The 14436-nt window shown below is 46.6% G+C and overlaps 4 protein-coding genes across 4 annotated transcripts; 2 read left to right on the forward strand and 2 right to left on the reverse strand.

The window, feature by feature from the left end:
• Nucleotides 1–90: 90 nt before the first annotated feature.
• On the reverse strand, nucleotides 91–4427 carry LY89DRAFT_635701 (oxysterol-binding protein-like protein). Its single transcript, XM_018211455.1, has 3 exons — nucleotides 4124–4427; nucleotides 1419–3996; nucleotides 91–1368 (listed from the first exon to the last, which is right to left on the reverse strand). The coding sequence occupies exons 1-3, from the start codon at nucleotides 4141–4143 to the stop codon at nucleotides 205–207; spliced, it is 3762 nt and encodes a 1253-aa protein (XP_018077753.1). The 5' UTR covers nucleotides 4144–4427; the 3' UTR covers nucleotides 91–204.
• A 1407-nt stretch (nucleotides 4428–5834) lies between these two features.
• On the forward strand, nucleotides 5835–7318 carry LY89DRAFT_703903 (uncharacterized protein; the record flags this gene model as incomplete). The annotated part of the gene is made up of 3 exons (XM_018217349.1): nucleotides 5835–6775; nucleotides 6857–6935; nucleotides 7005–7318. The coding sequence occupies exons 1-3, from the start codon at nucleotides 6212–6214 to the stop codon at nucleotides 7316–7318; spliced, it is 957 nt and encodes a 318-aa protein (XP_018077754.1). The 5' UTR covers nucleotides 5835–6211.
• A 1614-nt stretch (nucleotides 7319–8932) lies between these two features.
• On the reverse strand, nucleotides 8933–9756 carry LY89DRAFT_181177 (uncharacterized protein). The gene has a single exon (XM_018205611.1). It carries the CDS (start codon nucleotides 9590–9592, stop codon nucleotides 9074–9076), a length of 519 nt encoding a protein of 172 aa, XP_018077755.1. The 5' UTR covers nucleotides 9593–9756; the 3' UTR covers nucleotides 8933–9073.
• Nucleotides 9757–10268: 512 nt separating this feature from the next.
• Nucleotides 10269–11091, forward strand: LY89DRAFT_728152 (uncharacterized protein; the record flags this gene model as incomplete). Its single annotated transcript, XM_018219238.1, has 2 exons — nucleotides 10269–10333; nucleotides 10383–11091. The coding sequence occupies 2 exons, from the start codon at nucleotides 10269–10271 to the stop codon at nucleotides 11089–11091; spliced, it is 774 nt and encodes a 257-aa protein (XP_018077756.1).
• Nucleotides 11092–14436: the final 3345 nt, after the last annotated feature.

The following is a 14436-nucleotide window of genomic DNA, read 5'->3' on the forward strand; positions in this document are numbered from 1 at the left end:
TTTACGAGTCCAAGCTTCACAATTGCGAATCACAACGAAGTACGAAGGTACAGTATCGTATCCAAGCACAAATCGAGTTAAACTATTCTGATTCAAAGTCCAACTTGCTTGATTGTAATAATACCTATCTATTAGAACGTTGTACAGGAGCGCATCGCTACAGAATCAATCCTTATCCTATGTGCATTGTATACAGGACTTCATCTAGAAAATCTCCTCTACTTGTTTCCAAGCCTCGCCTGTCAATGCCTTCTCTCTCTCTTTCCAATATTTACCGTTGAATTGCCAGAAGCCTTCTCCCGTGATCGGGCACTTCGTTTTGCTGAACCAATGGGGAACAAATTCTTCGCCATTTGCTTCACGCTCTCGTCTCTTGGCTCTTTGCTTCTCCTCAACTCTGTTCTTCTCAGATGCAGCAAAGTCATATCGTCCGTCTTCCATAGCCCGTTGATCTGGTCTCAAGCGAGTGTCTGTTGGAGCAAGCCACGGCTCGAGTTTCTCGTTGATATCATTCAATGTGACGACAAATGGTGTGAGGTTGAACGGTATCCCGCTCGGGCGGGCGTTGGCTTCCCAAACAACAAATGCCTGATGTGGATCGCTCACGCTACCTCGGTGATGTGAAGGTCCTTTGGGTTCTTCGATAGCAGCCTCATATCCGGGTGTCAGTCTAGCATATATCTTATTATTCCACCTTCCACCCATTGAGAAACGGGTCTGGCCTTGAGCGTCATTGACCTTTCCAGCGATTTGATATGCGCTTGAAGCTTTCCAACCACGAGGTTTAAAATCCAGAATGCAATATTCGCCAGTGGTCCAATTCTTGACTTCCATAGGTCCATAATTGTCGACAGTCGGAGATCCAGTAATGATGCCGATGACCGAAGATGTAACTTTCTTCCAAGTGTAAAGTTCTTCCTTGCCACCAGCAAACCGTAACTTCAAGAACCAAGTACCTAGAGGATTGATGTCAAATGACTTTCCATAGAACTTGGACTTGACAGCTGATTCTCCATAGTAAGTCCATTTGGGACTCTCGGCCCACGCTGCGCCAATCGGAGGATGATGGCTGACTTGTTCAATGAAGAATCGATAATTTTTGTCAGGTCGAACATATTCAAATGTTTCGCCCAACAAAGGATTGAAGGGCTTTGCAACTCTCCCGATTGTGGAGGCATATTCGCTGGCAGCGAAAGCCGCCACATAAACCATACGCTCCGTGGGATCAGTTCTGTCGGCTGCAATGTCGAGAAGGTCGGCATACTCCATATCCTCAGCACATCGTTGCAGAAGAGATGTCGGCTCATTGAAAGATACAGGTAAGGTCATTTTAGTCATATCTTTTCCAATCATTGATTTGAGAATGCTCTGTGTATCAAGTAAGTAATTGTTCATTAGGCCACAAACGTGCAACATACCCAGAGAGAGATCTTTGGCCTGTCATCAGCGTCCATTTTCAAGCGCTTGCGAATCCCGTCTTCATAACCTCTGAACGATGGGCTTAGGTCAAATCCATCAATTTCAGCTGGTGCTTTCTTCTTGTCATCGTGGAATGGCGCGCTTAAAGGAGGCATAGCAGGGGCTACCTCAACCTCGCCAGCGTCCACTGCGTCAAAGAATTCGTCCTCATCTTCGGATTCAGAGTCTGATAGAGGACCAACTTCTGCGAGTATTGATTTGCGCCGAAGTGAGCTCTTAGCTGTAGATTTCCTTCGTAACGCTGTACCGTCGGAGCCAACGATCACCTGATCCAGCGCGTCTTTGAATTCTTCGGCCTTCGATGACAGCTCACCCCTGCTTTCTGGCCGGCTACTAACAGCAATACTACCCTCGATAACCTCACGTAGGGCACGCTTCGTCAGCTTGCGCTTCTCTTCGGCCTCTCCCACTTTGGCTTCTAGAACTTCTTGCTCACGTGCGACCTGTGCCATGCTATCTTCCCACATTCTTCTCATATCAGCTTCACGATCCAATCGATACTGCCAATAGGCATCTCTGTCTTTCGATATTTTCAGCAGATCGCCAATCAGACCCTTGAGATTCCGTATTGAGGAATCATATGTCTGGACAGCCTGCAAGGCGATAGGGTCCGAGATATAAAGGGATGGGTTCTTTGTTTGCTCCGCTTGCAAAGCGGCGTTGACTTGCCCCATCATCTCAAGTTGTAACTTCGCTGATTGAGCAGTGATGTCGAAAGCATCCTTGCTTGCAGGGGCTTCACGATCGCTGGAGCCGTCTCCATACTCGTCGTCGTCGTCACCATCGCCATCAGGAAGAGGACCCACATTACTGTTGACTTTCGTAACATCTCCCATGAAGCTTGGCTCATAGGATCCGTATGCTGTGCCTTCATCGTCGTCGGCCGCGCTTCCGCTGGCGAATGCGACTTTCTGGCTAGCGAGCTTTCCGGTGCTTGGAACTGGATGCAATCTGGTAGTTTGGGTACTATTTCGTCGAGTGTCAACCATACTTGCGGTTTCGCTGCCGAGTTCTGCGTTTGATTCTCTCGGAGGAGCAGCACCGTGTTCAGCTTTAGCTTGTCGGAGAAGCTCAGCACTCTTCTGCCTCTGCCTGTCCTCTTCCTTGGCCTGGTCTTTCGTCCACTGTATGGAATTGTTGAGAGCCCAAAACCATCTCTTCGCTTCTACTTCATGGTTTGCTTTTAAATGATACTTGACAGAGGACTTGCCAATAATATCGAACTTAGTCTTTTCCGTCGGGTCCATATTGAGCTTCGCTATTTTCATGTTGATTGCACCTCGACATGCAGACCCAGCGTCGTCTTGGTGCTTGTAATAACTCATGACCCCATCCTCCAACACGAACCATCGTAATTGATATCCTTTCCGATAATTGGTCCACTTTTTGAGATAACCCTTCATCTCACGGCCTTCCTTACCAGCGAGTGCATCCCCAGGGGTGGAATTAAGGGCGCCTTGCTGTTGCGCATTCCCCAACACAGCCTTTTCTTGGATGCCCCGTTGGGCAGCAACAGCTGCTGGTGATCGTTTGAGCATGGCACGCGTATTGTCGTCCTTCGTAACATCTTGAGGAAGCTTGCCTCTTCGATCTCGTCGAAATGGATCCGCACCATGGAGGAGTAACACCTGTATGAGCGCAGTATTCTTCTTCCTTGCAGCCTCGTGTAACAAAGTACCCCCAGCTTGCACGACAGTGGGATCGGACGCAAATTCTCCGCCATTAATATCCAGAACCATCTTCACTCTCGGTTCTTCCAGCACTTCACTCAATGCCTTGTAATCGCCTTGCGCAACCAAAGCTTGAACTTGCCTGATCTTACCATCGACGAAGATGGATCTCGAAAGCTGTAGTTGCTGGAAGATATCTGGAGTCCGCGCCAGATCAAGTGGGAGACGACCTTGATAATTGGCAATGGAATCATTGATGCCTGGTTGTTCCAATAGCAGTCGCACAATCTGCCCTCGTCCTTGTTGTGCTGCAAGATGTAATGCAGTATTCCCTTCCTTATCTCTCGCATTTACATCAATTGTTCCAGCTCCATCTGACAACACATACTCAACAACTGGCAACTCAGAGCACTGTATCGCCAAATGAAGTATGCTTGTATCTTCAAGACCAGTCGACGACCCAGTTGCACTCGAGGTGCTCACTCGACTTCCATCGGACTCACGTATCGCCTTCGAGATGGATGCAGTATCACCGCTTCTCAACGCTTCGAATATGCGGAACTTTTTCACAGATGCCTCGATGGAGACCGTCTTATCTTGTGGAGGGGGAGGAGCTGCCATCGTTCGCGAAGGTGTTTGTAGACTTGAACTTGATCTCATCAATCCAGCAGTGCCAGTGGAAGGTTTGGATGCGTGCCCTCTCGATGCGTGATGCGCAATCGAAGCTTGAGATGCAGTCGCGATTGGAAGGCTTGTAGACGAGCCCTCATTTGATGAGTCCTCTTCCTCCTTCCCTTCTTTGCCTCGCCGTAGCTTGGCAAGAGCTGACGACTTGGAGCGTTTGTGACTAAGTAGGGCCATCGTCAGTCAGACTTTCAGCAACGAACTCCCGACTCAGTAACCGCCCGGACAAAGCAAGTATTATAGGAAAGTACGTTCACCCCCGAAAACAGACATAGCCGGACTCTGCTTACCTGTCACCAATTTCTGCCATCTTGATAAGGATATGCGAATGTGCTCCGTAGGACTGGAGCAAATCGGAGATATTGAACTCGAAACTCGGAGAGTGCTTGATCTCGATTAGGGATACCTCAGATGCAAGCGGGGAACAATGAACACCACTGCGGGCGACAAGACCTCTCACTTCAAATCACCCACCCTGACCAGGACAACGGCGAAATCGGCGCTGTCAAAGGAGAGGACCCGAGGTCTTTGCTGGCAGATGGTGTGAATGCGCGAGGCACCACCTGAGAAGGAGAAATGTTGTACAGTTCATGCAAGCACGTTGGCTCCTTTAGACAAGCCAAGGATCATCGCCCGGTGACGTTAGCGAGCATGAACTAGAGCCGACACACGTGATGGTGGATAAGGCTAAGCGGGCCGATGCTCAGGAATGGAAATGATTTTCACTAATTATTAATTATCCAGATCTGCTGAAATGTTGTCCAGTCGTGTGCCTGCGGTGACAAGATCAGACATGAGATAACCTACATCCTTCCAATTTCTCACTACTATTCGGACTATATATACAGCTAAAGATGGCGAGAATACGAAATCCGACGCGTAACCGTAACGTCCCAAGATCTTACTCTCGACTTGCGCATAGAGAGAAGGTCACCGTCAGCGCCACTAGTGATGGCTGATGCTTCTCTCGATACAACAATTAAGCTTCTCACCTGCCCAGGAACGGGAAAGAGCTCGTTGGCGGAGATAAGCCTCCGATGCCGTTCTCGAATATGTGGGACATTTATCGCTTTGCTATGAAGGGAGGCAATTACTTCGTAAAGTATACACTGATATACACAAAGCTGGTTGGGTTGTCTGAACAAAGCAACTTCCCAAAGAGGTCTAAAGGCATCTATGAACGAGTTTCGTGAAGCGTTGATATGCAAATCCTGCTGTTCCTCCAGTATCTATCCGCCAATGATGCCTTCTCGTCGTTTACCGTTTAAAGCGTACCGTTGTCCAATAGATGCAAGTGAGAATCTGACGCATGTACGAAACCACCTCTAGAGCACCTTGCTGTACGGAAGCCGATTCGTCAAAGACATTTTGTCATCAAGAGCATATACGTTACATGAGGTACAGCCACCATTCAAGCCCTGCAATTTTCTACACTTCGGAATGCTCGGGCGGACTAAGTCAGCCAATCCCGTTCGGCTACCTTCTCTATTCAGGCCAGGCACAATGCGGGGATGCTGTGAAAAGACACAAACAATAGCATTATCAAACATTGATTCTTGTCGTCCGGTTAGCACCATTATGGCTATCCCATCCAGGGCCAGTGTGAATAAGCGAAAAATCACTTGATAATCAAAAACCATTATTCACTTTACAAAAAATCGTATGAAAGCATTTTTCATGTTCTTTTAACATGCTTTTAGAATCCTCATATAATCTGCATATAATTACGATATTCTTGAAATATTTTTGAGCGTTAGGTTAGATTTTTGGTGCGCGATTCACATTGGCCGTGGATGGATAGTGTTTGTTCGAAGGAAGCAAAACATGGATGAAAACTCAAATACTTTCGGTTCACACACCTTCTCTGTTCATTCATTGTCGCTGATCATCAGAGTCAATGTATCTTTCGAGTATAGTTGTTCCTTGTGCAGGACCTCGCTCAGCCCTTGCTGAGGAAGTGAGAAAAGTCTATAAAAGCAAACTATTTCCTCGAGAGTGTATCTTCAGTGAATCTAGAAAACAACTTCCACAACAATCACTCCGAAGACCTCGGGACCTAAACAGCACCCTACAATGCAGTTAATTCATACTCTTCTTGGCTTGTCCATCATGGCTTCTACTGTCTATACTGCACCAACCCCAGATGCAGCCCCTGGCGCCGTTCTACGACTCGAATCGCGAGGATGCCCCAGTTTATACATGTGTATCCTCAACGACATTGTAAGATACTTACCCTGAGACCCGAATGAAATATCTCTAAGACTTCTGATTGAGTAGTACATCTGCTCTAATGGCAACCTTGTCCTCAACAATGCTTGTGGAAGTGAGAATTGCGAAATCATCAATGGAGCCCCGTACTGCGTTTAGGTCCGTACTCCATGTTCGATTTTCTCGGCAAACAGGATATTGATACAAAAGGCAGGAGTACGAAACAATATTCCAAAGCTATGAAATGGCACTCGACTTCGACGTGTGACCCTTGTTTCTTGATTTCGAAGATTAAGGAATGTTTCGGGATAATATGCATGCAAACTGACGATACGCTCGGACTTACTTCAAAAGCTTTGGCTGAGAAGGAGGATAAGGCACTCGAAAAGGCTGGATTCCCTGCAAAGCTAAAGGAGTATCTGTCAGTTGACAAAGCATTAATCTTCAACGGAGGTATCTTGACGCTGTCCAAAGAAGTTGAGATCACCTTCACCTACACGCAAAAGAACCAAGCCGACAAGATCGAGCTCATCGATGTCAAAACCCCGAAGTACAAGGAAGACTACCGAAGACAACAAGCAAAAGGAGCATATATTGCAGCAATGTGCCAACCAGAGGCATTGCGAGCTTTATCCCAAGTAGCCCAGATCTCTAACCCGATAGAAGACGACGCCCAAAAGCTAAACCAGACCTTGAAGTGGCTAGACGACAACAAAGCTCGGGGCTTGAAGATAGTTAGCCTGGACTGAAAGACCGCCAAATTGTACCTCTTCGCAGATGGATCGCATGCTAATAACATGGATTTGTCTTCGCAGATCGGGTATATGATCATAATCGGGAACGAGATTCGTAAAGATGACGAAGAATTCGAAATTCGAGGCAGGAACGGATATGGTATCTGTTATTAAGACTTCGATCGATCAAGTTTTGCGACAATTGGACTTGCCAATATCCCTATTGTAGCATGCATAGATTCTCGCTCATTATACGATTGTATCGTCAAGCTCAGTACAACGACAGAAAAGAGGTTGATGATAGATATCATAGCCCTTCAACAAGCTTATGATGTGCGTGATCTGGACAAAGTTAAATGGATTGTCAACGATGACAACCCTGTAGACGCAATAACGAAGGGTACTCCTAATAAGTCTTTTACGACCTCCCTTGATACTAACAAGTTGACGGTTCGACTGAAAGGTTGGGTGGATAGAAGGAAAAAGGAGAAGCAGATGGAAAAGGACATTCTTGCAGACAAGCGTTCGAGCTCGAGTGCCTGAACTTTTAGGCATTTAAGCAAGATCTCAGGCAACTCGACCAGAGCTGGAAGAAGATGATAGGACGAGGGGACTAGCGTGGATTACGAGATTAAACATCCTCATTCTACCGAGCTCTCCATTATCTTGATTTATCAAAACTTTCGCAGCCTCACCACTTTTTCATCAACTTCTATCAAATCTTCAAACTCTCTATTAAGATAGTCGATAAACCAAACCCCTCTCCTCTTCTTTAACACGAAAACTTTGAAAAATGGCTGGTTTTTAAAACATCCTTCCCCTTAGAAACATCAATATTTCAATGGGTCTACAGACTAATTGGAATACGGTGGCAATAGAACTCTCTTGTGCGTAGAACGCACCGAATTTCTAGTTGGTGTAAGTCCTTCATACTGCTATCCTCGCCCTTAATAATAATTTAATGTAAATGAACAACAATCTGGGGAACGTCTAGAATAACCTCATCCAGCGAATGGTGTGGATGGAAGAAAATTCGGTCGCCTGGATCTAGAACAGTTGGATAACGGACACACTAACCGCCTTGCTCTCCCTCGTCGACCTGGCAACTGGTCAATATTTCCCTGGGGCCCCTCAAAACATTACAACAATTGAGGGATGGACGATGGCCTAGTGCGCTATCTTCTTGACAACACTCTATGTGCCACAAAACATACTACCCCACACGGTTGCAGAGCGTCGGAGGTTGATCAAGCAGAAGCTGGGTTCACACTTGTGAGGTGAAAGGATTGGAGTTTTACGTCGGAGTTTATATACCCATCGGCCTTCGTTTGTTAGTCAGCGTTTTCTTGAAATATTGTTACTTACCCGACGGTTCTTCGGGTATAGAAAAGTTGCGAGCGTTTTTGAATTATTTTCTTTCCTTTGTTGAGACTTCCATACTTAGGTTATGGGAAGTGGATAGGATGGTTGAGCAGGCTTACGTATATGAGTATACGGTAAGTAGGGAGGACCGAATAAGAGTTGGTGGAGTCAGTGGACGCAAACAACAAAGTAAGAATTGCCAGTGTCGGGACAATGGTCACGAGAATATCACGTGCTGTTACGTGGGCACGCGTAGACTAATGGGCCACTTCGATGGATATATACTCGAGGTCGCGGCCGTAGCTAGTTAATTATCTACGAATGCAATCACAACTCTTATGACTTGGTATCAAGACCTAGTAGTAAGACGTGATTCTACAGTATGACCTTCATATATTAGACTTGGTGAAACCAACAGTTTGAATGAACTGTGTTACTTCAATCGAGCACTTACTCGAGACATTATTGTGTCAAAATCGCACTCTCTCGTCTCTGAAAATCCTCGCTAAATAAACTTACCCCTGCCCGGCTTCTCGGATTACCCCAAGAATCAACAGCAGCCTAGCTCTTCCGTCCCTAAGGCATCCAAGTATTTTAGCCCTCACGTATTGAATCTTGTCGAAAATATAATGTGAAATGAGCCAACAGAGATTGTCATCAAGAGGGCAGTGCAAAATCGCAATATCTACGTAAGGCACAGCCACCATGTCTTCCCTGCTGTCCTCCAGACCTCGGAAAGCTCGGACGGGCCCAGCCAATCTGATTCGGCTGTCCAGAGCTACGGAGTAGGCTCTCAAGCGGAGAAAAAAGTGGCCGCTTTTCGTCTAACGAGAACATCAAAAGTCCTTCACCTAACTCAATATATCTCGACCAATGCTTTGATGATTTATATGCGCAGTCTGGGTATGGATCTCAAAAAGCATTTTCATTATTCTATTAAAAAACATTTTGTGGTTTATTGAGTATTGCGCCGAAATCTCGAGAAATACTGGGCTTTGCACCAAGACGAAAAGCGGCCACTTTTTTCTCCGCCTGAGAGGTAGGCCAGGTTAATTTTCTGGACAGGATGGCATCATCAACACTCAACACTGTCTTCCATCCGACTACCGGCACCATTAGGGTTGCAGCGTTTACCTGAAGCGAAGATCCAGATAAGGTTATGCATAAAGTTTTGGTATCTTGGCCTTCGGCATCGGGCCTCAACCGGAATATCTTATGTTTATTTTCTTCATTTGTTGGAAATTTCTCCATCGTCAACCAATGCTGAATCGTTCTGACAAGGCTGGACTGCTGTTTGAGACTCGCTTGTTTTTTCGGGAGATGGCTGGCGAGTGCCATGTACACCTCTGCAGCAGCGCGAAGACAAATGTTGGTGTTTCGGTTGTGGTCTAAAACAGCATCAGCAAGTGAATAATTCACATCTTGGCCAATTGCGAAAGCATTCTTGAAGTTCATCAGATCGGCTAGGACCAATATTGTATCACGTTTGATCAAGCCATTTCTGTTTTGTAAGATGGTTATTCGATTCCGACTTCCATGCTCATAAAGCACGGATGTACCTCTAAATTGCCTCCAGTCCTTTCGCTTACACTGTTTACCAACACACAGGATTTACCATTGGCGCCCGAGGAGGTTGGTCCCGAGAGAATGGTAAGCTTTGAGATTGTTTTGCTGTGCCTCAATTTGTTGGCCTTTGGATGAACCATACTGGCTGGTCATGTTGAAGGATTGTAGCAGCTCGTGTCAGGACTTTGGCCCTGAATGGCCCTCTGATAAATATCAAGATGAGCACCATCATCTTGACATGCGGTGCCTTCTCAATGCCTTCGAGTCGAGTTGCGGATAAACTCGATGTCTCAAACAGCGACAGATATCACCACCCACGCCCCAGTCACAAGTGGCGGTATTGTCACAGAATTCATCCCTCGCTTCACGAGTTTCCCATCAGTCTCTGGCTGCTCGACTGCTCTATATTACGATCCTGTTTTTGAAACTGTTCGTTGCGTTTGACCCGGTCTATGGACAATCCATATCTACATCACTCACATGCCTCCCACAAGAAGTTTCGCTCTGGTGGAGCCAGATGAACACCCAGACGATTACTAGGCTTGGCCCACTGAACTGCCCAGATATGTACACAATTGCCTCGACGAGCATAGTCAATTCTCTCACAACATTTGTCGCATGCTGCCCAAGGTATATCTACTCCCAGATACTTTCGTCTTCGAGCTAACAGCAAGCCTAGCAGTTATACTTTTTACGGGACTCAATATGAGACCCTCGACCCCATCTTTCAATGTGCATCATCAGTCTCCATTGGCCAGACTCTAAAGTTCGACATAGTGACAGATATCGATGTATTCGTCACCAACACCACAGTCAACAAAGATATCTATTTCAGCGTTTATGCTGTCCCTATCAACGGCTACGTCTTTGCAGACGCCACGACCAGCACATCCCAGTCAAAGACCTCTACAGCTGGCGCAATCGTTCCACAAACGCCAACAATACCCCAGACATCTACACCACTCCCAGCAACCACATCAATATCAACACTAAACGTCAACTCAAGCACCAGCGGCTTATCAACAGGCGCCAAAATCGGCATCTGCGTTGGAACCTCCCTTGCAGTCCTAGGCTTCTGCGGTCTCATTGTGGCATTCTTCCTCATCCGCAGAAGCAAGAACTCGATACGACAGCACGAGAGAGGCAGTTTGATGGAGACTCGCGCCTTGACACCCGAGTTACCTGATTCCGAAACAATTCGTCGGAAACCGGTTGCTTCTCAGAGGGCCTCCGCGACGACGACTGCAACGCAGACAACTTCGCCTAGGGCTCCGGACACGATTTGGGAGGATCCTGATGCTTCGAATGAGGGGGAGCAGGTGCAGCAGGAGGGCGTGCATGAGATGGGTGCGACGCTCCAAGTGCCATTCTCTGATTCTAATGCGTAGATGGGTTGGAAGGGGAAGGCGGTGAGATGCAGAGGTCCACTTCTAGGTTATGGAAATGGATACAGTATTGATGTCTCTATCTTTCATGGTTCCACTGGGTCGAAGAGCTCAATATTTATTAACTTCCAACCGATGATGCATTGTTCTCAGGTACTAACGAGTATTATCCGAAGTTTCTTCTCTAATCAGAAGCGAACTTTCTCCTAACCAAGCAACAAGAGTAGAAATCCCGCTCATCTTCCTACTTCACCCAAGAAGAACCATCTTTGAGTGCCAAATACAACCCAAGCATGAAGATTCAAGACGAGGAGAGGTTTCCCGGCCATAGCAAGTGCGCTCAGGGCCGATGTAACATATTTCTCTGAAGGTTCCACAAAGCCACTCCGTCTAATTTACCCTCTCACAATCCAGACTCTCAATTCTTCCATATGAAAAGTATGGCAGTGAAATTCCAATGTGCCGGAAGACGACTGCACGTCTCCAAGTCAAGATCCGTGAGAAAGGGTCCAAAAGGGAGTAGACCAAGTGAGATTTCAGTTTTTGGGGACGTTGAGAATGCCGTGGACGCGGGGTAATTATCTGGTCTTTCGGGGTCTATTAACGTTAGTAACTTAGTAATGGTTAGGAGTTTATTAGCAATCATTTCCACACCTTGACAATGAATGATTCCAAGTCAGAATCCATGCCAGTACAAGAATGATTCAGATGTTGTCCATCAGACTCTCCTATCTCTCCGATAGAAGTAGGACAGTTGAATGGGTTTAACTTGCTGCTTGCCCTTGGACACGAAAAAAACAGGTATACTGGAAATGTTGATAGCGTCCAGATATCTAGCCAAGCCATTCAGAACGCGTTGATTGGTTTCGAGGACCACGAGACCGCGTAGGAAAGAGTGTTGGGTTTCATGCCCTGAAAAGCCCTACGCAGTTACAATCCACGGGATGTTACAATGGGTGATCCGCAGCCGTTCCCCGGGTTATCATGGTTTCTGTCGAGTAGTGTCGTCTTCGGATACGAATAAATCTCGACGCTGCATCTGAACTGGTTCGTAAGCCAGTTCAGCTTGCGCCTTGCTTCGCGCGTGGGCACAACCAGTTCCAAGAGGTTCGACCATGAACCCATGTGCCAGACCTCTTTATAGAATTCGCAGCAGACGTTCGATTTGCGTCTCAATCTCGACGTGGTTGCTTTTCTTTCATATACTCGTGAAGTTGTGTTCAATCTTGCACTCCAATTAAGGAGTATCTCAGTAACGGCGAGTGAAGCAGCTATCTAGCAGCATTGAGTTAGCATCGAGTTCCAGACCCCTGGCCACTATGAACGGCGAGGAGGTAGGCAGTGCGGAAATTGTGAAGGGATGGGGCGCGTGAACCATTTATCACAACCCATGCGGTTAGAGTTGAAGTGCTTTCTTGGGTTGAAATGGTGTTTGCAACATACCTGCCCTATTAGAAAAGCTCGCAGATCGCTTCAACCAGTTCTCTAGGTGTTCAAAGCAAATGATCGGAAGAACTGAGGCCGGGTGCGCGCCATTTAATAGCGATTGTCTCTTCTCTGGTATTCGAGGTTCGAGATCCGGCGATCATGGAGAAGATCTAGACGACAGAAGAAATGTTGCTGCTGGTATGGTAACATCCCCATTGATTATCCACATCATTTCTCCAGACGAGCTAAGTGAATAAATCCAGGCTGTCTCTCCACCGAGTTCGAGGATTTAATAATCGCTCCTGCCCAATATGGGCATAGCTAATTTGGACCGGATGGTCCTGATGTAGCACTTGCGGTAGGAGGATGTCGCATCTCCCAGCCTTGCATGGCCATGGAATTCGACTATCTGCATTGTGTCGATGTTTTTAGTGACGCTTGACTCCGGTGTCTGATCAGGTTCTGAATCCTTTGTTAACTTGCTTGTCTTGCTTGATATCATGAACTGAATCCGACCTCTGAAGCTAGCGACAACGACTGTTGCGATGGTCCAAGCTGCTTCCACCTTTATCAATTGAGGGATCATAACCCCTCCACTGTTCAACCGTTGCCTCTAAATGAGCTCCAGTTTATTCGCGCTCTGATCCAACCCCCTATCGTCTCGCGTAGATCACGTGCAGTAAGAGGCATGAAGATTCCTCTCTGTAACAAGCCTTGATAGAAGCTATTGTTGAAGAATAGTGATCACACATAGTGTCAGTAGCCATTGAGAAAGTACAGAGCTAGTCCGAGCAGAAGCCGCCTAGGAACGATAAAGTGATTGCTTTCGAAAAGATTCTGCACTGTAGCAATCGACACTATCGTTCAACCCGACGGGGTACCCTCGTAATGTCTGCCTCGAGGCCTCGAGATATGTAAGGCCACGACTAAGCTGGTTATTTACAACTTTTTCTTTAGTGGTTTTATTCTTCAACAACTCCCACACACTCGAATCTCGATTCTCAATTTGCTTGTTCGCGCACGAGTCTCCCTGCTATTACCCATCCTACCAACTCGTTCAATCAGCTCTTGACCCCACACTATGTGAGTGTATCCCCAGCATTAGACTTGGACCGCAGCAAGTATCCCACTTCGAGTGGATAATAAGTGCTCTTCCTCCCTGGGACAATCGTCGAATGCTCAATATTGAACTTACTTAGTGACGCATTCAACCCGAACATGCACATCCGGTACGTTAAATCCATGCCAAATTTGCTTGTCCCGTACTAAACTGCCAATTCTAGCCACTTTGACGAGGATCATTGGTACGTACTTTGGATCATGGGCCAGTTGAATATATCCAGTACAGATACTATGGCCTTCATATCTCTGGTATACAGGGCTCAGGATGAGGTCTTCGAATGATAACCATCTTGCAATTTCTTGGGCAGACATTCTAAGAGGATTTCCAAGTTAATACACTACCCTTTTGAGCAAACCATTTCCAAGTGAAAGTCTCCAACTCCGGTCCTAGAACCACTCTAGGCTTATACGGCCGTAAACTCGAATGGGTAGTATTGATCGGTAAGTTCTCTTGTGACTTGCCTTTGACAAATACTGATTTTGTCGCCAGCCACGTATCTGCAACCCGGACAGCAGTCTTCAATGCCTCCGGTGGATCTGGCGGCCAAGAGGACCTTGCTTCCCAAGGCTTTCTTGCTTTCCACACAACTACGAAATCCACAACTGTGCCGAAGTACTTCAACCAACCCTTGGTGATATCGTGAAAATGTTGAACATCCATCAGCCTTCCTTGGAATTCAATTGTGATACTAGTAATTTTCGTGCCGATAGGAAAAAAGACCGATGCATCATTTGTGGGAAGCTTCTTCAGCCCCCCGAAATGTTAGTAGTCAGGAATCTGTTGCTTGACAGGAGTCG

Source organism: Mollisia scopiformis, assembly GCF_001500285.1.
Source record: "Mollisia scopiformis unplaced genomic scaffold LY89scaffold_2, whole genome shotgun sequence".
Lineage (NCBI taxonomy): Eukaryota > Fungi > Ascomycota > Leotiomycetes > Helotiales > Mollisiaceae > Mollisia > Mollisia scopiformis.